The 27,414-nt window shown below is 45.2% G+C and overlaps 1 protein-coding gene across 7 annotated transcripts in view; it reads right to left on the bottom strand.

The window, feature by feature from the left end:
- The window catches only part of cspg5a (chondroitin sulfate proteoglycan 5a), a 42,779-nt gene extending 23,108 nt beyond the window's left edge, over positions 1-19,671 (bottom strand). For 3 of the 7 annotated variants that reach the window (XM_068735168.1, XM_068735170.1, XM_068735169.1), the window contains exons 1-2: positions 19,068-19,665; positions 4,290-5,283 (exon numbers count right to left, since the gene is read on the bottom strand). In XM_068735168.1, coding sequence (XP_068591269.1) covers positions 4,290-5,283; positions 19,068-19,164 — 1,091 coding nt within the window. In that variant the 5' untranslated portion in view covers positions 19,165-19,665. Of the gene's footprint in view, positions 1-4,289; positions 5,284-19,067 lie in introns of all 7 variants that reach the window. The other 4 variants (XM_068735172.1, XM_068735173.1, XM_068735174.1 and 1 more) reach the window with 3 other exon arrangements.
- Positions 19,672-27,414: the final 7,743 nt, after the last annotated feature.

Raw genomic sequence — 27,414 nt, 5'->3', positions numbered from 1 at the left:
GTGTCTGACCTCTGGCCCGATTCCACGACTCCCGCTCTTTGAATTGGAAGTGATCCCTAATACACACATAATCCTGTGTGTGTGTGTGTGTGTGTGTGTGTGTATGTATGTATGTGTGCACATGAGTGTGTTTTCCATGATGTGGTCATGAAATCTAAAATGGATACAAACTGCAGTTGGTGCTCAAAGCTTCCCTTAATTACATCAAGCTGCAGGACACACACACACACACACACACACACACACACACACACACACACACACACACACACACACACACACAAACTGGACCTGGCTCTCCCGGGCCGTTTCCATACTGGCAAGCGCTTTAAGGTTCTGACTCATTCACTCACTCCACAGTTTCTCCTCCACCTCTAACTCTCTTCTGTCTCTCTTTTCTCTCCTGTTGATAGCTTCTTGCTATCTTCTTTTACTTCCCTCCACTTTCTTTACTCTCAACATCTGACTTCTCTCACCCACCCCCACCCCCCACCTCTGTTTTTCTCTGAATATGGTCCTCGGTCCTGCAGCTCCAGAGAGGAGGAAGCGATTACGACGTTAACGCTTGTCAGACCCCATCAGTCAGAGGGACGGGGGAGCCAGACCCGGAGATAGCTCCAAAAAAAAAAAAAAAAAAAAAGACATCAGTGTGATCGACTGCAGTTCAAAGATACTACAAAATAAAAGATGTTGTCTCCAGAAGTCAAAATGATAGACATTGGTGACACTTTATAATAACCACCAATAAGAAATGTTGATGTTATTAGTATTGAAATGATAATTAATCATGTTTACTTATCATTAGTAATGCCCCCCCCGGGGCCCCTGTAGGTACATATTTCTGCCTGCAGGAGAAGAGAAACGACAGGCCGGTCCGAGGTCGGTACACAGCGCTTCAAAGGGGGTCATGTCATGTGTTTTACTGCAGAGGGCCAAAAAGGTCCCGACGTTCATCCCGCCGTAATTGAATTGGCCTGATGTATGAAGCCGCTCCAGTTCAGCTGCAGCCACACAGATATACGGCGCACACACACACACACACACACACACACACACACACACACACACACACGGGAGCTGTCACATGTGCAATCAGACACACAATCATGCCTAAACACACATACACTCACACACAGAGGAACATATTGGTGCTCATCTGTGCCAGCGCTCCATTGACCCATATTGCAGTTTTTGCCCGGCAGTAATGCTCCTCTCTCTCTCTCTCTCTCTCTCTCTCTCTCTCTCTTCAGCCCTCATGATTCTCTCTCAGGAGCTTCATCACTGTTACGATCTGCTGACCGAAGCCCAAAATCTGCCCTAAATATCTGGATCATGTCGTCCGCTGAGCAACATTGCTGTGTGAGCGTCGCTCCATTTCCCTCTCAGTCAATAAAACACTTGTAATCTGATGTTTGGAAACAGAAAAGTCATTTATTTTTTTTCTGCTTCCTGCTCTGTCACTGGTAGATATAGATATTTATGAAAGGTTTTCTAAAATGTTAGGGTTTGAATATGCGAATGAGGCATTATCTTATTAAATAAGTGCTGATTTGCATGAATTTTCGGGAACGGAAATGTGAACACTGGATAAAGCCAGGGTCTAAATCATCGTTTCATTTTGACGACATATTAGATTCAAAGGGTTTTACGGAGTGAATTTGGGATATCTCTTCGTGTCGCTTCATAAATCAGAAAAACACGGTCAACAACCATAAAAAACTGCTATTTTCTGCCATGTTCTTAGTGATAAAATGTAGTATAAATCAGGCTGTGAATGATATATGAACAAAGCCCTCAGTATAAACCTTCAGAACACAGAGAGGAATAAAACTGTGAGGTTTGGTGCTGAAGAGATGCTGAAGAGGAGATTTTTACAATTACAGATATTTTGAAGACACTTCAGGTGAACGTAGTAAAACAAAAATCTTTCTTTCTTAATGAATTCTTCCTGTTTATATTCTGCCAACTAATTCAAAACGTTCTGCTGTGATCCTATTTGTTTGTTCTAATTATTCTTAAGCCTCTGAATGCAGCACCTTCTTATCGTGTACAAAAAAAAAACCTTGAATGCTGTTATAGTAGATGTCTCAATTTTCAATTTCAAATGGCGGATATCAAATTTTCAATCGTTCTCCAGTTTTGATTCACATCACGATGCGACGGTTTACGTTTGACACGGGGGGGGGGGGGGGGGGGGGGGGGGGGGGGTTGTCGGCTCTCAGGATCAGGGTCACGGTCGCTGCATGGGGGCTGGAGTGGACCTTCAGCTCCAGGAGGTCACAGGATCAGACGTTATCTGGCGTTATTTACTCAGAACAAATAAATCTGGGCTGTCAAGATGTTTTTCAGAGACTGAGATATGTGTGTGTGTGTGTGTGTGTGTGTGTGTGTGTGTGTGTGTGTGTGTGTGTGTAGCTGTTGGCGGAGTGACATTTCCTCCATCATCTCCAGTCAGGAGGCCGATCGCCCACCATGCACACATCTGCATGTTAATCTGCGCAGCTGTCCGCTAATTGGAAGTCTCTCCTCGCCGATCGGTGGGTTCATCCGTTTCGTGACCACGGGGGGTTATGCATGGAAAAATCGTTACCGTTTTGAAATGTGAAACCTGCGTTTATGTGATTGAAACGTGCAGATCTTCCATTGTCAGACCTCATCGGTCTGTAATATTCACTGTACTCCAGGTGTTTTTTGGTGCTGCTATTCTCCCTCAACCGCGGCATTTGTTAAGAGTATAAATTGATCTTCACGCCTCTTGAACAATGGATTTTCTTTTGTTTTCTTTAGAGCTGATGTTTTCAGCGTTCACTAGCATCTCCACCAGCGTTGTAACGCTAACGAAAGCGTCTCAAGGCGATGTTACATCATCTACATTTAGCCAATTATGACGGGAAGCAGCATCATTGACACGTCACCTACAGCAGTTTATGAAAGCTGACTCTGCAGCTTCTAAAATGCAGCTTTAATATTGATCCCATCGCATTCTCTTAAATAAATATCATAAACCGCATCAGTTCCGCGATAACACAGCATTATGATTCATGAAAGCTACCAGGACGAGGCGTCCCCCTCCCCCTCCCCCTCCCCCCTCCCCCTTTCCCCCATCTGCAGCAGCTCTAATCCTGAACCCGGCGTGCTGCTGCTGTGATGCTGTCTTTTTTCTTTCTTTTTTTTTGAAGCGTAGCCGTTCTCGTCACAGATCGGGACGTTTTGATCCGCAGATGCGTCGTGATTGTCGACTTTCAGTTGCATCGCCAGAGGACTCGAATTGAGCCGGAACTATGATTCTCTTAATCCGTTTGACTCCTGACCTCCGCCTAGATTCTGCACCGCGGCGACCGCCGTTGGACCGGGTATTGAGAAACGTCGTTACTGTAAGTTTGGGGCCGATGCCTGGAGGTCGGTTGGCGCAGTAATGAGTGCTGTGTGTTCGCATGACAAAAGGAAAAAAACAAATCTAACGAAGCACACAACCGAATCTCAGCGTACAGCCTGGCAGAAGAACACTTCCTCATAAAAACTCTCTTGTTAAAAAAAACAGCAATAACACACTGGTTTCTGTTCTGCACTTGAGCTTTTCCACATGTCCCTGAGCCGCGGAGCAGAACACTGGAATAACTCTATAAATCTACAGCTTCACGGCGCCTCGTGCGTCACGTGACACAACAATTCATTTTGCATAAAGGAACCCGTTGTGGATGCTGCAGAATATAATTATCATTGATTATACATGCAAATGAATGACCCTGATGAAGCCTAACGCAGCTGCAAAGTTTTGGTTTTTAAAAAGTTTTGTAAAGTTTACAAGAATGGAAAAGTTTTTATGTGGCTTTTTCTTGATTAACCCTCTTTTTTTCTTTTTTTTTTACATCAAATCATTTTGTGACTATTTTAAAAACTGCTGTGAGACTGTGTTGATATGAGAATGAATAGAGAAGAGTGTCCTACAGTTCCCATCACGCTTTGGGTGATGCAAACATTGAGCAACAATGCTCAAACAAGCTGATGGCCGATGTTTTCCTGATGTCAGCCATATTATCTATTATCTGTTTTTGTCGCTGCTGTTCAGATTCCTTATGATGCAAATTCAAAAAACTGTTTTTGTCTCGTTTTGTTTGTCATGCTTTTTCTTGTGTTGCAAATGGAATACAACTGATTTTTGTTCCCTATTTGTTGATAGATAAGTGCAACTTGGAGGACTTGCAGAGTCCTGTGTATTGCTGAGTGGTAGTGACTGTCTTTGTGGTTGCACTGTGCAGTATATCCTCTGTGTTTTTGTTGCGTCATACCTGCAGAAGACTCCCATGCCCTCCAGCAGGTAGCACTGCCCCCCGTTGAAGCAGTAGTTGGGCAGCATGTCGCAGGGCGAGCGGCAACTTCCGTTCGCCACCTGGTACCCAACACGGCATCCACCCATCCCGTCCGACCCGTCCACCGGTGAGGCCGCCGGAGGAGCCGCTGCGGGGATGTTTGGTGCCGGAGCTCCGGCGCCGGGGAGCGCCGCCCCGGGGATGAAGGAGCCGGACCCCGGGACCCGGGGTTTGGGTCGAGACCCGGCGGAGAGCCGGAGGTCTTCGTCGCTCTCGTAGGCGCCGGTCGTGGTGCTGTAGGTGTACTCGTCAGCGGTGGGGGACACGCCGTCCTCGTAGGGTGTGAGGTAGTCGTAGTTGTCCGGCATCGCCCAGGAGGTCGGGTCGCCGCCTTGCAGCTCGTGGGCCAGAGATGAAGGAGAGGGCGGGGCCAGGTCAAGGCCACGCCCACGAGATGAGGGGTCGAAGAAGTCCACGTGGAGGACTTCGGGGTTAGCGGGGTTGGTGGGGGCTGAGGGCTGAGCGGTGGTGGTGGTGAAGAGGCGGTCCATGTCAAACACGGCTGTGTCCTTGGCGTGGATCCAAGGCGGGTCGGTGTGCGGCAGACGCTCCTCCTCTTCCTCCCCCCCCTCCTCCTCGCTCTCCAGGACGTCCTGTCCGCGCGGGTTGCTGGGCAGCAGGTGCTCCGTCTCGGCCGAGTCAGGGCTTAGCTGGGGCGGGGCGGCCACGCCCACCTCCTCCAACGCGGGAACCACCGTCTCGCCGAACATGCCGCTGCTCTGCTCTTCCTCCTCGCCGGCGCGGGGGATCCGGCCCGCCCTCGGGGGCACGGTGGCCGGACTGGCCGAGCTGCTCATCCCGGTTACCGTGGCGAAGCCCTCGTTTACCTCGACGGGCCCCACCTCCTCGCCAAGCGGGGCGGTAACGTTGGCCGTGCTGTCCGGCTCAGTGGCATTGGTCCCGACAACGGTTCCTACAAACACAAAGAAAATAAAGATTCTCAGTACAAATACAGCAGCTGAGAAAGTGTTCCGAGTTCGTTTTAAAGGTTTCGAAGGAAACAGATAACAGTAATTTATTGCACATCTTAAAATCTGAATCCATCCCACACCTTCAAATATAAATCCAGCCCATATGTTAAAACATAAATCTATCTCTATTTTGTGAGATCCTGTGTGCAGATGCGTGAGAGCCACTATGAACCTCTCAGTTATACAGAAGCACAGCGGTGAGAAACCTTCAGCAAGTTTAATGAGGTGCAAAATGGTTTCACTTGGAAAAACAGGACCGCCGTTTGTATCGATCAGCTCGGGGGGGGGGGGGGGGGGGGACTTCTAGCTCTCAAATGGGCTCCAGTTACTGGAGAGCAGGGCTCATTAGGGAGACAGTTAGAAAGCAGCTGGTTTGATTTAAAGCACCAACACGGTCCAAGACTCACTCTGAGAGACTGCATCAATAAAAATGATGCAAAAAAAATACCCATGAAAATGTGTAAAATATCCGTGAAATAAAAGAAAAACATGAGTTTTGTGCATTTTACTGAACTTTTATGTCCTTAATGGGGCACCGTAGATGATTAATATGAATTTGGAAATGCAATTCAAAGTCTGACACTTTGTCTTACTTCTATTTGGGGGATAATCCTGCTTTGGAACTACAGTTCACGTAATTTGGGGGCTTTGGAGGTGAAAACAGGAAGTGTTATTTTGCCTCGCAGTCAACTTGAATTCAAGCCTAATATGCCAATAAAAGTATTCCGAATTAGCTGTCAGCGGTTCCTTTTTCTAACATACCCATGGATGTACGGACAACCGCCATAAAATTCGTCTTTTCTCAATGATCACGAGGCCGATGGACATCCGAGGTAATGATATTCTTGTGCAAGTGTAAGTCACGCTGAATCTAAAAACACGTGGGTGACAAATACGACTGCTACACAGCTTTAGCTGTAGAAAAAAAACACATACAATCACCAACTGGTTCCCTCTTTCCAAAGGCTTTTTCCAACCTCTCGCTTCAAAACACCAGTGGTCCTCTGCCACGCCGTGACGTCACACGTCTCCCTGCGTTATGTGACGGGACAGAGTGGGCTCAAGGAGTCTAGCAGTGAGCCCGACCCGGGGGGGGGGGGGGACAAATTAAAACGAGACGTGATTGATGCTTATCCTCCGGTCGATTACTTCATCCGAGGGCGGCACGTCGAGTCATGCGAAGAGCCGCTGTACGGCCGCCCCTCCTTTGGGATTAAAGCAATAATACACTAATGTACTTGAACGGCGAGGAGCCGGGATTACGGATTATGGGGTTGGAGAGGGAGGGAGTTGGGAGACTTTGGGGGTGCCCAGACAAGACAGCGTCTCGACGATTGTAAGAGAGCTTTAAATACGTGAAGATGACGGAGACAAGACTGTTCATCGTGAAAACCATGACTGTTTCTTTCTGAGCCTGGTTGCCGTTGGAGCACTTGGTCTAGTTTAAAATAAGAACGACTGTTGCGTAACTTAAGCTACCGACGTAACGCCATGTGACTCGGTGGCGGCGGCGTCACAGAACCTTGTCGGTCAACTAAACTTTTGAATTCACGCGGTCCTGCGTTGGTTTGACTCGTCCACCTCGTCTCCCTCCTCCCGCCCATAGCAGACAACTCGTGTTTTAGGGGTTGGGGGTTCAATCCCCCACGGTGAATAAGTGCTGTGTGGTTGTGGTCGTATAAGTAAGGAGCTTTGGTTAAAAAGCCTCCACCAAATGGCATATGTGAGGATATCTGTGAGGATCTTTTGCCGACTGAAGATAAGCTCTGATCCCGACCCCTCCGGGATTTTAATCTGTCCATCTCTAAATGTCTCCTCAACACTCAGCGACGCTCCGTGTAGCCGCTAGTTCATCATGTTTTATGACCTCCACCAAAGTTTTATGACGCGATGCCTGATTTGGTGCACACCCTTTGATAGCAACGAGCCAATGACTGCATCACTTATCAAAACCGCAGCAGGATGAACGGGAAACCGGCACTGAGAGACTTTTACACGATCTCTTCTCCGTCTACGGTCAGTGAAGATGGTCCACAGATCACATACCTTTTAATCCTTCTAAGTCAAATCAACTGCATTCGTAAAGCCCAATGTATCCAATGTCTTAATGGGCTTAACAGCCCAATTTTAAGAATCCTGAAAAACACAAAATTACGTTTCAAGGGAACGTATTTTCTGCTGAATAATGTTCATATTTGACATATCACAAATATGTGAGATCAAAGTCGGTATAGAGAGGAGGTTGGGGTGGATGGACGGGTCAAACATGGGCCCTTCACCGAGGAGACCGGTATTCAGTGTTAAACCAAAAGATAGGTGCTTATTTGAACCCAGAACACGATCTTTCAACAGTAATCAGTTGTTAATCTTGAAAGACGAAGACATTTTTTTTAGCCAATTAGTCCTTTTTAATGTTCTTACATGAAGACTGAGCTTTAACTCATTAATTGTTAATAACCATCCATATTTCTGGCACCACAACATTGAAAGTCTTCTTCATGTATAGAACTACAGCGAGGGCGAATTGATCTCTTTGCTTCTTCTCTGACGGACACATTTTTTGGGCTTTTTCTGCCGTTATTAGACAGAAACAAGCAAAGAGGGGAGTAAGAGACGAGGACTTCTGTGGCTGCTGGAAGCCGGTTGAAGAGGACGAACCCTCCGTCTTTGATTCTCACGTGATTATCTGACGTTCACCGCAACAAAGCTCGAGATTGAGCATCAGCAGAAGCAGCTGTGCAAAACCCAAAGTGCTGAAATGAACCGACAGAGACCCTCGTCTGCACAGGAGATGTTGGCTCAGCTTCTATTTTTCCATTTTAAAGAAATTAGTTTTGAGTGCGATAACTCATTGTGTGTAATAAAATACATCTGCTGCGGTTTGCACATCTAATGTCAAAGTGTCCTTGAGCACCAGTGTCTGCTTCTCCTGCCACTGAAGAGGATCATATACTTGCATTGTGACAAATGTGCAAATATAAAGCGGCACAGCGCTGATGAAGAGCACGCCTCGTTCCTGACTTAATGGGTATTCCTTATGAATGCATGCATGTTACGGTTTCATAATAAAAAAACAGCCGTCATCATTACGCGTGAGGCTGTCACTCGACAGGTGTGAAGCCTCGGCTTTGTTTTCCGTGGCGCAGAAAGCAGCGAGCGGCGTCTTTGAAGCCGGGGTCGTTCTGGGGCTAATCCTTCCGGCAGTCCCACAATCCACTGCTGTTTAACACATCAGCTGAGCGGCCCGGGATAATATGCCAAAACCACACACACACACACACACACACATATATATATATAAATAACAGGCTTTACTATAACCACACATAAGCATTTTACACACCGAATGCTTGACGCTCATCAGGATTTCAGACCTCTTCTCTGCAGAACGATCACACTCGCCTTCGCTGGCTTTGTCTCTCGCTTGTGTTTTCACATCAACACACACCTGACAGCGGCACACTCGTTAGGCGACAGTTTTGTCCGCTGTGTTTGCGTGAATCTCCCGGGGAAACCGGTCGGCCTTCGACACAAATACCTCTTCCTCCTGTGCTGCAACAAGCCTGATAAGTGTACAAAACCGCACGGACTGGAAGACGGACGGTAACGGCTGCCGCGCGACAAGAGAGGATGACAAGTGGTGATGAGGAGGCACGGTAAAACGAGGCAACGGGGAGACGAGACGGAGAGAAGAGGCCAGAAAGGAAAAAGTGATGTGACAAAGTGAAGGATGGAGGAGAGAGAGAGATGGGTTGTGTCCGAAATCATTCACTCACATAGAGATACAAAAACACTTCTGCACACCACTCCGTTCTCTCTTGTGCCGTTAATTACGTCATAAATTGCAAATTACAGCGACACCACATTTCTACGATCGTTATTAACACACACACACACACACACACACACACACACACACACACACACACACACACACACACACACACACACAGGCAGCTACACACATTCACACATCAGAACTCAGGTGGTCTTGCTGGAGGAGACCACAGTGGTGTCAGTCTGCCAGCATCCTCGCCGCGCATCTCTGGACGGGGCTCCAATTAAGCCGAGTTGTCTCCCTTTCACGGCCTCGTTAGCTTAATTGGATTAACGAGAAGAAACGTTGTGACGGACACAGCTGGTTTGGGAGCAGCGCGGCGGCTCGAGAAAGTAAATTCTGCATCTCACCGGTACGCAATAATATCACGATGCTGCTACTGTAAAATCTGTTTCGCTTTTTGACTTCAGATGATTTAGTTCTTCCTCATTGAAGCCCTTGTGTTTTGGAAATTATAGCGCACACAGGGGTTTTAAACAAATTCTCATGTGTTATGAAAGTGAGTCATCACTTACTTTAATTCATGTTTTGAAGAGAGATTTCAATTATGTGGTCGCTTCATTTTAAACAAAATAACAATCTGGGACTCAATAAAAAAAGTAAAACAGATTGTTTTTAAGGGCATTCAAAGTGCAGGCCGAGCAAAACCAACGAGTCCTTCACCCCGTTAGACCCCGTTAGACCCCATTAGACCCCGTTAGACCCCCAGACCTGGCAGACTAGACGTCAGCTGGCGGGGGTCGGGGTCCGGTCGAGCCCATATGAGACAAAACCGATGGAATAAAAGAGTCCCTGTTTGTTTTCCTCCCACTGAACATGAGATAATCAAACAGTATTACATAAGATGATTCCTCAAACTGCATGTCTGTTTATATTTCTGCGTGTGTGTGTGTGTGTGTGTGTGTGTGCGTGTGTGTGTGTGTGTGTGTGTGTGTGTGTGTGTGTGTGTGTGTGCGTGTGTGTGTTGTCTCTCTGCCAGTATCACCCACTGGTAATTGGGGTTGCCTCCAGCTTCTCTAGTGAAGGGTGTGGATGGTCATAATGAGAAGAGTTTGGCTTGTCTTCTCATGTGTGTGTGTGTGTGTGTGTGTGTGTGTGTGTGTGTGTGTGTGTGTGTGTGCCAGACTGATTGTTTGGGGGTTGATGGCTCCTCGAGGCCAAGTGCTGTTAGCCTGTGCTGGCGGGCCGCCGACCCTCAGGCCTCGCCTTTTGTTTAACCCAGATCAGTAGGGGGGGGGGGGGGGGGGGTGCGGGCACTAACACCACCCATGGACTCTGATTGGCTGTGACAGACCGTAAAGAAGAACCTGATTGGTTGTGACAGTTAGGGCCCGCCAGCCAGTTTGCTGACCCAGACTGGAGGGAGAAGGGGAAAGGTTGGGCCCCGGATGGCAAACAAACAAAAGCTTACAGGCTCCCGTAGAAACAACATGGAGGTTCTGTTGGGTTCTGATTACATTGTGGGTAAAATCCCATTATAACATGGAATGTAATACAGCGTAAGCTCACATTTTAGTGAGTGTTGGTTCAGGTTCCTCAGCTTATTACACGCACGCACGCACACACACACACACACACACACACACACACACACACACACACACACAAAACCGACTTCAGTGTGTGGACATTAAACACACAGGAGGGATGATTTAATGAGTGAATGTTTGGGGAAAATGGCCGAACTGAGCGGAGATGAAGCGAGAGCCTCTTCGACTCATTCTCATTGATTTCAGCTTCAAATACCTGAACCACACACACACACACACACACACACACACACACACACACACACACACACACACACACACACGCTCCTCTCTTTTCTCGTTCCCACACTCACTCACTAATGAATAAGACAATAATCTTTGCTCAGCGCTGCTCATTAACATCGTTATAAAGAGGAAACACACACATCTGCATTCGCCTCTAATTGAAAACCTCCGCATCGATTTTACACCAGTCGCTTTAACTCCTCTCTGGAACTCTTTTCTTTTTGTTTTGTTACTCCTCCCCATCTTCATCTCCCACTTCTTATCTCATACATTTCATTAATTTCTCTCTCTCGCTCCTCGTCTTCTCCCTCTTCCCAGCATTCCCTTCTCTGTTACCTCCTTCCATCACACAAATCCTTTCATTTCTGACTCCACAGGTGGTGGGATGGAGGAAGGATGTGTTGCCTTGGAAACTCGCTCGTCCTCGTCCTCGCTAGAGCGGCAAGACTCGGCTGAAGATGTGCGTCGGCACACATTGAACACACAAAATAAAAAAGACACACACACACACACACACACACACACACACACACCGAATAATAATAATGTGTTTGACTTTGAAGAACTGTGCTTTTTATGAGATTGAAAAATGTGACGTGTGCAACTCTTGTGAGTGCGGACACGTGTGCATGCATACACGTGTGCATATTAATATTACATACCATACATTACATGTTAAGTGCATGCATACTGTATGTGTGCATCCATGCATGCACATTTACACAGCGTGTTTTTTTTTCCTCCTCCTGTGTGACCTGATTTTCAACGGTCAGTCAATTAAGATTCAAGTGTGTAAGCATGTTTTACACACACACACACACACACACACACACACGCACAATCTTCCCCTCTTACACTCTGATTTTTAAGTAGCTAAGTCTCACATGTACAGCACACATTCATCATTTTTTAATTATCAGCATTTTATGACCATAAACGGGAAACAATTGGATTGAAAAAAGAATACGAGAGAAAATGAATAATTAAAAATACTCTATCCAGCGCAACCATTCAGAGGCCCTCTGGTGCATAATCATGAACTCATTTGCCAAAAGATCTGTGTAAAGAGCATAATAGAAATAAGTCCTCCAAATGAATTGACAGAAACTTTTTAAAAGAACTTGAAGAACTAGATCATTCGACAGTCTTTACGTACGACCGCCACGAGCGGCTAGAGGTAATATATTCGTTGGTTTGCGGTTCACGTTCAGAACTGATCCTTCCTGGGAGACCGTCACAGCGTTGATTCGGTCGTTCACACATTAACGGCAGAAAGAAAAGAGTTGTTATGTAATAATATAATATAATACTTCTGTTGGAGCGAACGATCGTAGTCACGGTTAAACCAGCACAGACTGTTGGTAGGGAAGAGGACAGCGGTCTATGTTGTCATCGTTTTTCTCAATTAATCAATTAATCAATGCCAATCAAAACAGTCAAAACCCAAAGAAATTGATACAATCACATTAGAGAAGCTCGATCCGGTGAATTGCAAAAAAAGAAAGTAGAAGTTTTCTCTCTGACTGATAAAATTATTTCAGCTCTACTCGTCTGTTTTCTCAAACTCATCCCACCAGAGGAAACATCAAACACACAAACCAAATAAAGTCTCCTCTCTAATTATCCGCCTCTATGCTGAACCTGGTTGGTTGCCATGACAGGTGTGTGTGTGTGTGTGTGTGTGTGTGTGTGTGTGTGTGTGTGTGTGTGTGTGCGTGTGTGTGCGTGTGTGTGTGTGTGTGTGTGTGTGTGTGTGTGTGTGACTGTGTGGGTTTACATAAGCGTGTGATGGGAGGACTGAATGCTAATATGACAAGTCTGCAGCAGCAGAAGAAGAAGCAGAAGAAGAAGAAGAAGAGGAGGGCTGGGGAGGAAGGAGGACCGTGCACGACCAGACGGAGAAGAGAGGGGAGTTTGTGCACGAGCGTGAACTCAATGACTCACTTCACCAAGGACACGCTGACACGCAGACGGTTTAAAGCAGCCGTACCATAGCACACACACACACACACACACACACACACACACACACACACACACACACACACACACACACAGAGAGAGAGACAGGTGCAAGCCTACGCACAAACAAAAAGGTGTGCTCTTATTCCATCTTCCATCTTTTTTTTTTTATCACCCTGTCTCTCTCTCTCTCTCTCACACACACACATACACACACACACACACACACACACACACACACACACACACACACACACACACCGCCTACATGAACACACACACAAACATGTAAATGACTGTTGAAGGGCACCTGGAGTTTGAGAGCAACGCCAACTCAGCAGTGCTGAAATAAAAAGTGAACACCATACTGTACGCTAATTGTTTCGTCTCTCGAGGACAGAAGCACGAAACTTTTGCCGGGGTTGTTCGATGACCTTCTCCACCTGCGGCAAAAAAAAACTTCAGGACGACCACCGGCGAGGACGGAGACAATGACGTCCCCAAACAAACTGTCTCACCTGTGAGTCAGACAGGCGGCGAGAGAAACCCCTGGACGCCGACAAGGACGACGAGAAACAACCGGCGCGATGGGACGCTCGCTTTTTGGACGTCACTCTGCTTAAAGGTACAGCGTGTAGCGTTTAGAGGCTTTATTGGCAGAAATTAAATATAATGTTAATAAGTTATATGTTATAACCACTAAAGAAATGTTGTGTTTATCGTAAAATGAGCCGTTAATATTTACAAACGAATGACATGTTTCTACAGTAGCCCGGAGCAGACAAACCAAACGCTGGCTCTAGGGACATTCACGTTTTTGCGTCTGCCATTCCGTTTCCATCCATTTCGCCGTCGCCATCTTGGATTATGGCTGGCGCTAAATTGGAGGTTTTTCCGCAACCAATGAACAGACATTTCTTCCCAGAACTCTGCATTAAAAAACACGGCATGTAATAAACTAACGTCACGGTATGTTAGCATTGGTCGGGACCTCCAATAATGACATTTTACAAGAGGTAAGAGATTATGTTAAAACTGTGAGAGCTTCTTGTGTGAAAAAACATTGGAATAATCTTCCAACGGGTCTAAAGTTGAGAGAATAAATAGTCATTTTAAAGCGCTAAGAGAGCAGATCTGCAACACGTGAAGAGTTTTTAAATCAATTAAAATCAATCCGTCAAGGGTACAGAGTTTATTACTATTGATCACACTAAAGCTCGCTCTACAATCAGTGCGTTTAGTCTGCCGCATTAGAATGGACCGCACTAAGATCTCCCACTGAAACGCAGGATTTTTTCAGGATTAACAGCCGTTTGAAGGAGGAAGAAATTGACTAACCGGTAGAGATGCATAAAAAACGTTTAAACTAAGAGGTGGAGTTAATAGACTAAAGAGACAGAAGATCACATTTGATTGCAGGTTTTTCCTGTCGCGGCGGTCTCGGAGGATCCTCATCTGGAGGCCGCTCTAACTGGCGGCAGTGCTTTTATGAGATAATGACGGACGCTGAGGGGAAACATCTGAGCTGTGGCTTAAAGCTCGGTAAACACGTCCTGATCGCAAATTATGAAGAGCAAGCTGCCCGTCGTTACTGCGTGTACAGTGTGTCAGCCAGAGTAGAAGCCAGCAGCCGGGTCGGGTCAAGCCCACGTACGTATGCTAACGTTGGCCTGCAGGCAGGTCCAGGTGGGAGGATATCACAAATGAGATTAGGATCACGTCGTTTCCTAACAAACAGATTTATCTGGGATGAGCCAATAGCCTCCACAGGTCCCAATTTAGCATGACGAGTTTCTGCCCCACCTCATTACATTAAATGCTAGAAAAAGACGGGAAAAGCCCTGTGGCAGAATAATAACTTGGGCATCCTGCGTGAAAGACAAGACGCGCGACAACGCGACTCCGCCCCGCCGACCCGACCCCCAAATTCACCTCGTCAGGCTTCGAGTAACGAGTTTCTGTCCGGAACCGATCGGCAGTTCCGACCCATCGGCGACCCGCGAGGAGCTACAGGTGCGGAGAGACGACCGTTCATTCTCGACAACAATGGCGGCTCCTATAGAGGTTAGATGCTGCAATAGCCTCAAGAAGAACTGGAGAGTGTTCATTTAATTGAAAGAAGAGCAAAGAAGGACAGTGAAGGCTTTTTCTCAGTAGAAAGGATATTTTCGTCCGATCGTCTGCCACGTATTTTTTTCCAAACAGTTGGTTCTACGAAAGAAACAAAAACCTAAAAGTAAAAAAAAAATAGAAATGAATGACGAGTCTTATGTCGTGCACTCACTGAAACTACTGAGTCGAGACTGACAAAGCTGACATCTCTGCAGTTTCCCGTTGCCGTCAGTCTGCTGTCATGATCGCACGTTTCTGCTAATTGCTCTCCTAACTGGACCTTCAGCAGTTTGACAAGCGTTCAACTCGTGCAGCCTGAAGAACCGTCAGCCATCAGTCCCTTCAGCAGCTGACTGGATGATCTGCTCTCGGTCTCTTGGAAGCATCCAACACACACACACACACACACACACACACACACACACACACACTAAAGGGACGTCGCTTTTTTTTCCTGTTTTTCAAGAAAGATTTTTTTTTTGAGAAATCAAAGCGTGGCGACCGACGACGCGCTCCACCTTCCCTTCTTGTAAATGTAAATCAAGAGTCAGAACACTGGTGTTTGCACGGCCGACGGTAAAGCGGCTTCATCTGCCGAAAAATCAAACACTGTGAATTCATTATGCAGAAAAAAAAATTGAATGCACCAGTACAAACAATGATATCATCTACAAAAGTAAAGCTGGTAATGATGGACTACACCCATTGCCAGTGGGTGTGGACACACACACACACACACACACACACACACACACACACACACACACACACACACACACACACACATGCATGGTCAGTAGGCGTAGAGCCACCAGACTTGGCAAGACATTTCAGCGTGTGCCAAAAAAAAAAAAGAAAAGAAAATCCAACCAACATTTTCAGCCCTAATGAAATTCGAAAGCGCGAAACACATTATGGCGCCGATGTGGACACACTGTTCTGCCAGCAGAGCCGGTGTCATGCGGATGGTGTGCGGTTTCCATGGCGACAGAGAAGATGCAGAGGAGAGACTGCAAAGCCATTGTTCCCCCAATAATAACCAGAGCTGTAGACGGCATTCATCTTCATGGCTGGTTTGCTATTTAATTCTGCACACTGCTATGTATATGTATGTATATATATATATATATATATATATATATATATATGAAAAAATCATTATGGATTGGGTTAGTGGAGTCACGGAGGAGGACTGTGGCTCGAAGATTAACCCACTGCACATCACAGATAATGTGCCAGCAAGCAGATATGTGTCAGCAGGCCAGAGGAGGAGGAGGAAGATGAAGGGAGAGGAGAAGGGCATGAAAGAGGCTGTACATCCACGCAGAAACCATTAGTCTGTCAATCAAACCTATCTACCAGCTTAAACATGAGAGAGAGGGGGGGGGGGGACGGGAGGGGCGGCGGCATAATCATCCGTATTAACCACGCAGACGGAGGAGGATTGCAAATGGCCACCGGGAGGAAAAAGCCGACGGGAAATGACTGACGGCGTTCCGGTCGGCTTGTTTGTCAGTTCGGGTTCGGTTGGCCTCGGTCGTCTGAGCATCATTCACAGATGTGGGGGCAAGCTGCCGCCGCCACACTTCACCGGTGAAGCGAGAAAGAAGTGTGTGTGTGTGTGTGTGTGTGTGTGTGTGTGTGTGTGTGTGTGTGTGTGTGTGGAGGCGGAGGATTAGCCCAAGGTTGTTTTAAGGCGTCTGCACCAGATCTGCCGACCTCTTTTTTTTCGTTAGATATGAGTTATGAAGCACTTATTAGTGCTCAAAGGTGAGCAGATATGTAGATATAATAAGATATGACATTTAAATACTTTGATATCCTGTATCGATCTCACACATACTGCAAAAAAAAAAAATCGCCATATTTATTCAAACAGTTCAGCCTCACTAGCCGCACGAATCTATGGACGACGACGTCTGGTCAGTTTGTCCACCACTTTGGTCCAGACTGAAGTATGTCAACGACTATTAAACAGATTGACATGGAAGTTTGTACAGATGTTCACCAGGCCCCTTCTTCTGTTGTGATTTAATGGCGGTCGGCGTCCTTAAGTGTTGCATTAACGCCATCTGCCGCCAACCAATGAACAGAAGTCACCATATTTGTAATGCGGAGGAGTGACGTAGAGACGGCGTATACGTCTCTGGTAGCTGCAACGACCTGTCAATCACAGTAAGCCCCGCCCCTAAAGCATCCCCTGCTTTATGGTCTGTTTGACTCTAAATGGATCATAATGTACTAAATGAACATCATGCTGTATTGAAGAAGACTTGAAACTAGAGATTGAGACCATGAACTCATGTTTACAATGTTTACTGAGGGAATAAATCAAGAGAGAAGTAGAGTCATTTTAGACTAGACTTCTATACAACCAGAGGAGTCGCCCCCTGGTGGACACTAGAGAGAATGCAGGTTTCAAGACACTTCCGCATCTGTTTCACTCGGCAGAACCGGAGGTTGAAGACTGTGAGGACACAGATTGGTCACTGTTCTAAATCTTCATCTATTTGGCTCATGTGCGGTTGACAGGGAAGATTTCTCTTGGATGTTTCCACTGATGGGAGTTTTTACCTCCTTTGTTTTCCCGAAAGCTTCCAGACGTGTTTTTGCACACACACACACACACACACACACACACACACACACACACACACACACACACACACACAAAATAAAAAAAACATCTTCTTTTTTTCACACTCCATGAATTGCAGCCAGCGCGAGGAAAAGAATCGGACAGATTATATTGGGATTATAACGCCATACTGATTTCATCTTCCGCACGCTCCCGCATCATTAATCTGACAGTAATGTGGTCGTGCGCAATGAATCTTAGACAAAGAGACGGAGAGAGAGAGAGACGGAGAGAGAGAGAGAGAGAGAGAGAGAGAGAGAGAGAGAGAGAGAGAGAGAGAGAGAGAGAGAGAGAGAGGAAGAGAGCCTTCGTGTCTTTTTTCATGTTTACTCGGGTGTTTTTTTCCCCTTCTCTCTCCTCCCCTCTCCGTGTATCAGAATGTCCGTCCAGATCCCTTCATGAATTATTCATAAACTTCCCCCCCGGCCCTAATCCTCGCCTTTGTGTCGCTGTAGTGCCAGTGCGCCTCCAGGGACCCGGTTTACTGCATCGGGGCTGGACGCTGTCACTGTCACACATCTCTGTGATTTCTCCTACAGTGGCTTTAAATACATTGTGTGGATTTAGTGATCTGATTTCTTCCAAAATGTCATTGTAATCTCTTGTGCAGTTTCTTTTTTAACCCCCCCCCCCCCCCCCCCCCATGCTGTACAATTACTTACAACGTCTGCATCACTCAGCATCGAGCTTATTGTATGCTCATATCTTAAGCTCTCTTTATAATATTAGTCCTCATTTCAATGTGTAATCTTATAATATTTCATCTGACGTCCTGATATCCTGTCTTGCAAGTGCGTCTATGGTGTCCAGCGGGTTTATATTGACCTCGTTGTTACCTCCTCTGGTGTCTCTATACTATTCACGAGGGCTTAGATTGTCTACTTGTGTCTTTATTGTGACCTAATTTCGTTGTTGGTTTTTTTTGCCTCCTGTGACATCTCTAAAATATCCCTGCAGGGACATAGCGTTCGATAATGGGTTGATCGTGACATGCATTGATATAAAGGTTCATTTCAACAATCTAGATTATGATATTTGCTTCACTATCCATACATTTTTTTTTTTTATTATTCACATTTTTTGAGGGCAGATTCTCCAAAAATCTATTTTTTTGCGTTCAGTGTGCATTGACTGGGAAATGTCAAGATCAATATACTGTGTAGAATAATGTCCCAAAATCAAAACCAGTATTGATTTGTGTTGAGTATGCAGTGCCTCGTAACCCACAATCCGAGCCTCACTGACCTCCTTTCTGGCTGCCCTGTGGGAGTGCGTTTAGGTACCCTGAATCCACAGAGAGGACGTGCTGCTGCAGCACAATACATGTGCAGAAATCAAGCATCTCAAAGTGTTTTTTGTTTTTCTTTGCATGATTAAAAGTGCACCGTTAAAGACTCTTACCGTGGACCGACAGCGGGACCAAGTGCAGAGCCAGGACGCACGACAGCAGCGTTAGTCTCCAGCATCCCGTGCAAAAGCTCGCCTCCTTCGCCTGCATCCTCGCCGTGTAACGATAGAATACGATCAGACGGGTGGTGGTGGTGGTGGTGGTGGGGGGGGGATTCCTGTTCTAATAGTGATATTTAAGAGTTCAACAAAAAAAAATGGTGGCAAAAAAAAGTAATCCGGGTCTGTTAAATGTGCGTGCAGTCTAGACTCCAGCCTCGCTGCGCTGCTCCTCCATAGCCGCTCGGTCTCAGCTGTCTCCTCGTATCCGTTGCTATTTCACGCGCTCGGCTCAGTTAAGCACACTTGAGGTTGGTTACGGCTCCATTGCCACAGAACGGCGGTCGGAGACGGCGAGGCGAGGCGAGGGTGGGGTGGTGGTGGAGGCGGGGTGGTGCGTTTGAGGGTGGGGGGTGGGGGGGGCGCAGACGCACGCCGTGGCTCGGCTTGGTTTGGTTGAGTTTCGGTAAGGTTCGGTGCTTTGGGCACTTTTTAAAAAAAGTGGAAACTAACGCACGGCGGAGTGCAGCGCGCTCGGCAGCCTTCTCATCATCTGGGGAGGGGAACATAGGATTGTTGATGCCCCCCCCCCATCCATCCCCCTCCTCTTCATCCCTCCGCCCCGCTTTTCCTAAGACGCTTCCCTCCTCCTCCTCCTCCTCGTCTCTCTCCATCCTTCCCTTAAAACTTTTTCCTCTGTTTTAGTCCTGCAAAGCGCTTCATATAGGTCCTCCTCAAACTTGTTGTCCTCTTCTCTCCTTTGGCAGACATTTTCTTCTCATCTTCCTCCTCACTTTCTTCAACTTCCATGACTTTATCTACTTTGTTGTCCTGTAAAGTGTCCACACACAGACATCTTCTTCCTCCTAACTTTTGTTTGTCTTTTTTTCTTCCACAAAATGTGTTTTCTTTTCTCTTGCACTGAGATGTTACCATTCCTTTTCCTTCCTTTCCCCAAAACGACTCCTCCTAACCAGTGCTCCCCTTCCCAAGACCCTTACCTCGCCTTCCTCTTTCCATCCTTCCTTCTTCCTAAATCTCAACCTAAGAAAATGTTTCATCCCGCTGCACCTTTCCCACCATGTTTCGCCACCTCCTTCTCTAACCATCCTACTTTTCCTTTGTTTTTTTGTCCTTCCACCTCTTTCTCTTCCTCAGACTTTTTCTTCCCCTTTCTTTGTTCCAGAGACATTTATCTTCTCTTTATTATCTTCTTCTTGTTCCATAATCTTCAGAGACTTTTTAAAACCTTGTTTCCCTCTTCCAGAAAACATTTTTTTTCCTCCCTTTTCCTCCTACTTTACTTCCCTTTCCCTAAAACTGTTCCTTCCTAACACATTACTCCTCCTCTTCTTCCTTCCTCCATTTTCTCAAACTTTTGACACATTTTTCCCTATCTTTTTCACTTCCTCTTTTCCTTTCCCATAATGTTTCCACCTCCTTCTACTCCTCCTCCATCTCTTTCCCAAAGCTTTCAGTTATTTGCTATTCATCTGAGTGTTGGATCTCAATAGGAGTGCACACTCTGCTCTGGACACTTTGTTTTTTTCTCCTCAAGGGAAATCAGTATATTTCGAAGGAGATTAACCTCCCTTCATCGTCCCATGTGTGTGTGTGTGTATTTGTGTGTGTGTGTGTGTGTGTGTGTGTGTGTGTGTGTGTGTGTGTGTGTGTGTGTGTGTCAGATAGGATGAAGCCGTTTTAGATTATGTAAAAAAAAAAAAAAAAAAGTGTTGTTCGATGCCGTCAAAACAACCTGCTTTGTTTAATGGTGTGACACAGAGAAGCAAACAAAAGGGGGGAGGAGGAGGGGAGATGTGGGGGTGTCTGGGTGAAAAGGGGGGGGGGGGGGGGGTTGGAGGGGTAAATGGGGGGATGTATGTGTGTGTGATGAATGCCCAAGGGCCCCGGGGGTGATGGTGGTGGTGGTGGTGGGGGTCGTGGGCATTCTTCCACACACACACAAAAAAAAGCATAAAGAGAGAGGGGCTGGGCAACAGGAGATGTTTTGTGTCTGCGTGTGTGTGTGTGTGTGTGTGTGTGTGTGTGTGTGTGTGTGTGTGTGTACTTGGTTGTTGATGTGTGTACGTGTGCATGTGAAAGCAACAGCAATGCCAACAACATGAAATCCAAAATGTTTAGTGGAATAGAAAAAATGTGTTCGGTGAATTGTGAAAAGTAGGTCAAGTGGACATTTCGGTGGCTTCCATTTGAAATCATATAAGGTCATGTTTGGAGGATATCAACGACGTGTATCCTCCCGAAATGTGTTGCCAAAAAAAAAAAAGCACCTGTTATATTAGTCTCTTTCTGCCTCCATCAGTGTATTCATCATGAGCACAATAAGATTACATTCACACCAATGACCTTCCTGCTCATTGCTGCTTTTATATCTGTTCCACTGTGTGACGCCAACATGTGAGCTGACAGCAGTGCTGGACAGGGGGAACAATAACAAAAGGCATCCCATCTGTTACGAACTTTCGGGCACATTTTCTTTCGGGTTGTGTCGTCCAATGTTATAAAGTAGAATATTTGTCTTTTCATCCTTTTGTCTCACTGTTGTCCTCGCTTATTCCGACTCATCTGAGCTGCCGTCTTGTCTCGGGTGAGTATTCCGTGCTAAATACAGTTCACAGTAAATCACTGCTTATTAAAACGCACTTTAACATCAGGGGTGATTTTTTTTTTGGTGTGATTTATTCGTACGTCAACTTACTTTTTTTTCAGAATAAGGTTGATTTCCTGAGCTTTTGCACTGCGATTAAAGGCATCAATTAATCACGTCGTGCGGAATGGACGCGTACAAAACATGTACAACAACACGGAGGATATATAGTCTGAAACAAGACGGCAAACTGTATCAAAGGCTCTACTTCTCTCTTGATTTATTCCCTCAGTAAACATTGTAAACATGAGTTTATGGTCTCAATCTCTAGTTTCAAGTCTTCTTCAACACAGCATGATGTTCATTTAGTACATTATGGTCCATTTAGAGTCAAACAGACCATAAAGAGTATGATTGACAGGTCTCTGCCGCTACCAGAGCCATATATGGCGCTTCTACGTCACTCCTCCACAGTCCAAATATGGTCACTTCCGCTCACTGGTTGCAACAAAAAACAAACAATGGCGACATCCAAAATCAAAGATGGCGACAATCAAAAGGCAAACCTCGAGGCTTTAAAACAGTAGTCCACAAACCAACGACTCTCCACTTCTTCTATACAGTCTATGGTTACTGTTTACCAGAGGGAACTTAAATTCACTCAGCATTTCGCTAAAAGGAAACTCAATAAAGTGTCTTACAGTAGCTCAGACAGACTGCCAGTCGCTGCTCTGGGTCAATAGGATGCTGGTAGTTGGTCCTCTGCGCTAAACGCTAACGTTAGCATGATCACGTGCTCACAATGGCAATGCTAAGATGCTGAACTTTAGCAGGTATAATGTCTGTTTTTAAATGCCATTTGTTTCGCAGATGTTTGCTTGTGAACCAAAAATTTAGACAAAGTGACGAGGAAAAGTCAAGAGATTGCCAAAGTTATTATGAGTCATCCTCTGTGGAATATGAACATCTGTACCAAATTCCATGGCTATCCATCCAGTGGTTGCTTGAGATATAAAATGGTGGACTAAGTGACTGATGGTGTCTATACAAGTCAAATATGAACACACTGATGGATTTCAACTCCTGTGATACTGGGCTGAACAGGATGTGAATTGGTCCTCTATTAGAAGACAACCTTGGTGTTCCTTGTGTATATATATATATACACACACACACACACACACACACACACACCTCAGCCTATACATGGCAGTACGGCGTTCGTCCCGGAGTTTTGGGGTTAATTCTTGCACAGCTATCATGTCCAATTGAGGGTCTCGTGCTGTTGTTGTGACCCTCCAGACTGATGTTAAATAGGGTACAGTGCTCATCAACACATGGATTAGGGGCCATTTAATCCCTCTTGTTCATTTACAAAACATAAAGCCCCCCCCCCCTTCACTTCCAGGCATTTGCATCTCATACAATTTTTAAGTAAAATGTCCACGTTGAACCCGTTAAAAGTCTCCTTTCCGACTGCCAGTAGACGAGTATGTTATCTTCGACTTCACAAACGGTAAACGGTAGAAAAAGTAGTTTTTACGTGTTTTTCACATCTGTTACGTATTCAGTCTTTCTTCAAACTCGGTGCCAACTGATTTGGAATGATGTTTGAGTGCAGCTCGGACGACGGCGGACGAATTTTGTGGCTGAGATGACAAAGGATCGGTCATAAATGTCATAGCGCCGCGCCGGAAAAAGGGGGGGGGGGGGGGGGATTAAGCGCTTCCACCCAGTGGGGTGTTTCCATCACTGCCGATCGGATCCGATAAATACCCGAGACTACTGCAGTCATTTGTCTGATGAGTGCTAGTCGTAACCTTTCCCACTAAAGACACAAGCCAGATGTTAGTGTTTTTTTGTCCAGTATGAAATTTATTTCATACCTTATCATCCACTCTCGTATCTTCTTTCATCTACTCGCGCTTTCTTCAAACTGCAAGCAACATAATAAAAATGTTCAATAAAGTTAAACAAACAGGGAAACTCACATATCACGGAAAGTGCAAAAGGAATAAAAAAAAAGATGCAGTAATGAACAGCTTCATTTGGCAGAATGGGCTCGGGTCCATTCTTTTATTTTAACTAAGCTCTCTTATGTATTGTTTCCTTATTTTTATATGAATGCTAGGTAATAAGCGCTTTCTATAGCCAATCAAAACAAATACTAAGGTGTGAAAGGAAACAATAGAGTAGCAGAAACACGCTGCACAGCAGCACAAGACAGATGCAATTAAAACCTCTTATATGATCAGAGCAGAGTGACCTGTGCCTGAATCAAATTGCTCACTAAGTGTGAATTCAAACAACAAATCATTCACTCTTCAAACAACTGCAACGGACACAAAATACAGCTAGTATGCTAGTGTGTAATTGCAGACCTGGGGTCATTTCATGACCTATATTTCTATACGTGCAGACTATCAAGTCTAATTAAAGCTGCGAGCAGCCACGACGGTGTGTGTGTGTGTGTGTGTGTGTGTGTGGCGCTGGGTGTTTGAGAAGACAGGGAAATATTAGCATCCCCTATTTTTTGGAATTCAATAAAAGCTAAGGTCTCAGAAACATACTATTTCTTTGTCACCTGTATCACGCTGTCATTAGGTCTTTTACTGGGATGTGTGGTTATTATATTTCTGCTACGACCCACCATTGTCAGCAGAGGGCGCTGTAGGCAGTATACTGAGCATCAGTAGCTAACGTAAGTAGAGCAGAAGAAAGCCGTCAGTACGTGAAGCGAAGTATCACAAAACAGAGAGCGCTTCTCACCAGACCTGATATATTTTCACATATTTACACGTAAACTGACTTTAAACAGAAACATGTTAGATATAACATCTGTATTCACTTGAGGAGCCTTCGTAACTGTAAAATCCAGAGACATTTCATTGTAGTCGGTGATGAGTTTTTTTCCTGCTTCTAATGTTAAAATGGCGGAGCTCATTGAAATAATTAAAGACAGTCGGGTTCTATGAGAGCTGAAGTTAGCTTTATATATCTGAATTGAGGGAATGTTTCTCTAGCAACGTAGTTAAGGAATGCGCCAGTGTCCGGATGGAGAGCTAATTACACGTATTGCTGTTTGAATGCTAATCGCTGCTAGCATGCTAACGTATTAGCTTGTGTTATTAATACTACATGCTATCCGGGTTCAGATGAGAATGTATCGCTCTTTCTTAGACAAGACAAAATGGCTGATGGATAACTTTGTTTCATGTGATTTTATTTTACTCTGCGAGACAGGCAGCGTTTAAGAAACTCGCTAATTTTGATTGAGAGTGTGTGCGTGTGTGTTTGTAAAGTTGGAATTCTAAAATGTAGAACAGAGAGAAGCGATATCTCAATTGAACCTCAATGATACTACTGGTAATATTGGTGTGTGTATATATATATATATATATATATATATATATATATATATATATATATATATATATACCAATATTACCAGTAGTATCATTGAGGTTCATATATATATATATATATATATATATATATATATATATATATATATATATATATATATATATATATATATATATATATATATATATATATATATCATACCCGCAAACTTGACGCTTTTCGGTGAAAATCGCCGTTTTTAATCAAAATATATCATCCACGTGAATCGTGTAGATCCGTAGAGGTATTTTTTTGGGGGGGGTCAACTGACCAGCATTTCTCAGATTGGAGTGAGACAAGGATTAAGGCGATGTCGTGATCTTCACAATAAAACATCTTTGATGTGACGCGTCGAGTCTTGGCCAATCAGCGTTAAGATATCTACACCGTCTTCATTTCCCTCCATTAAAGTTTAAGTTCCGTTATGTTCCGTTACAGTTCAGACTTGCTGGGTTAAGGCTAACGTCCACTGCATGCGGAACTTTGTCGACTGTTAACATTCGTCATTATCGCGATTTCGGAAAAAAAAACGTAACGTGATGAAACCCCCCCCTCGGTTCAGTTCACGCGGCCACTCATTAACGTTAAACCGGAACACCGGTGGATCTGGTTGTTTTTTAGTAGAATGAGGTGATTTCGTGGTGATAATAACTTTTATGACCACGACACATGAGGCCCAGATACTGATGAGATGCTGTTTGTGTAGCGCAGCTTGACGCAGGGCTGAGATGTGAGTGGAGCTGGGCCTGGATAAAGATGTTCACTGTGATGACCACAGCCAGTGTACTTCCAGTCCCAACAGTCCCAAGTTGCTCCCAAGAACCCTGACGTAATGAGAGAGTGTTAAGGTGCCTGTACCTTCATTTCAGCGGGTTGCTAATGCAGAGGTGTGTACAGATTGGAAGCTTGCAGTTAAATCACAGCTATTATTTTACTCTTGATAAGCTACCTTAGCCAGAGTAGATTATCATTTTAATTTAAATAATTGAACTGGATTGAATGCATATTAATTGCAAATAGAAGATCATATTTAAAATAAAATTCTCCTGGGGGAGTAACTTCTACAGGAGCCACCGTGTGGTACACCAGCTGCACTGCAGAGAACCGGCGAGACCTGGCCCGGGTAGTCAAAACAGCGCAGAGGATCGTAAGAACCAAGCTCGCGACTCTGGACACGGTATAGGCTAGCCGTCTACAACAGAAGGCTAGCAACATCAGCAAGGACCCAACCCACCCAGATCACAGTCTGGTTGTCCCCCTGCCATCGGGGAGAAGGTACAGAACAATAAAAACATGTACAAACAGCTTCTTCCCCAGAGCTGTAGCCTCCGCTTGAAATGTCTCTTCTGACAGCTGTTGGTGGTTCAAGAAGAGTTTCCCCCTACTCTGTACACGTTTAACCTATGGACTGATGGAGGGGACTGTGGAGGACCAGAACCAGGCAGGAACTCAGATCCAGATATTCATCCAGAACCAGATACTGATTAGAAGACTGAAGACTGTTCTGACAGCTGTTGGTGGTTCAAGAAGAGTTCCCCCCCTACTATGGGAAGAACTGCTCAAAATTAGAAATCAATCTAAGGATTACACCTTCAAGTGTGGGCGCTTCTCAGCAGCCCACTGCTCCCAATAAGCTGGTGATGGGTTAAATGCAGAAGCTAAATTTTGTATATGTATATGACAACTGTAACAAATTTCTATTTCTACAAGAGACAACCGGCTTTATTTATTTATTGATCCTCTCACGTAACTTTTGTAATGAAAGCTCATACAAATGTTCCTCTAAAATGCTGTTCAACCTACTGTGCAACCTAATAAACTAATAAAGTTTATTAACTTGGGTGTCAAGTGCATCGGCACTGTCCGACCAAACCGCATTGGTGGAGCTACCTTGATGACAGACAAAGAGCTGATGAAGAAAGGACGTGGAGCTTTTGATCACAGGTCTGCTGAAGGGGTGATCGCAGTGAAATGGTATGACAACAAATGGGTCAACCTTCTGAGCAATGCCTGTCTGTCACTGTTACTACAAATGTGCCATGCAGGAATGGAAAGTTATTCCTGCAGGTGTCCACCTCCTGCATGCCTTTAACGTAAACCTGTTGTGATAGCCTACCTGGTGCAGTATTTGGCGGATTTCTTTCACAGAGAGGGACTCTAGTAAAAAAAATAATAATAATAGTATTAAGAGGTGTCTGTCCACAGACTGTTGTTCTGGGGTTTTCTAATATTCAGCCAGAGGCGGATCGGTTTAAAATAATTTAGCTACACTATCAATTGTGCGTTTGC

The sequence above is a fragment of the Cebidichthys violaceus genome, unplaced genomic scaffold (assembly GCF_023349555.1).
Source record: "Cebidichthys violaceus isolate CVI_PGR_0920_01 unplaced genomic scaffold, fCebVio1.0.p SCAF_7, whole genome shotgun sequence".
NCBI classification, from domain to species: Eukaryota; Metazoa; Chordata; class Actinopteri; order Perciformes; family Stichaeidae; genus Cebidichthys; species Cebidichthys violaceus.
This window is presented reverse-complemented; position numbering and strand designations above follow the sequence as displayed.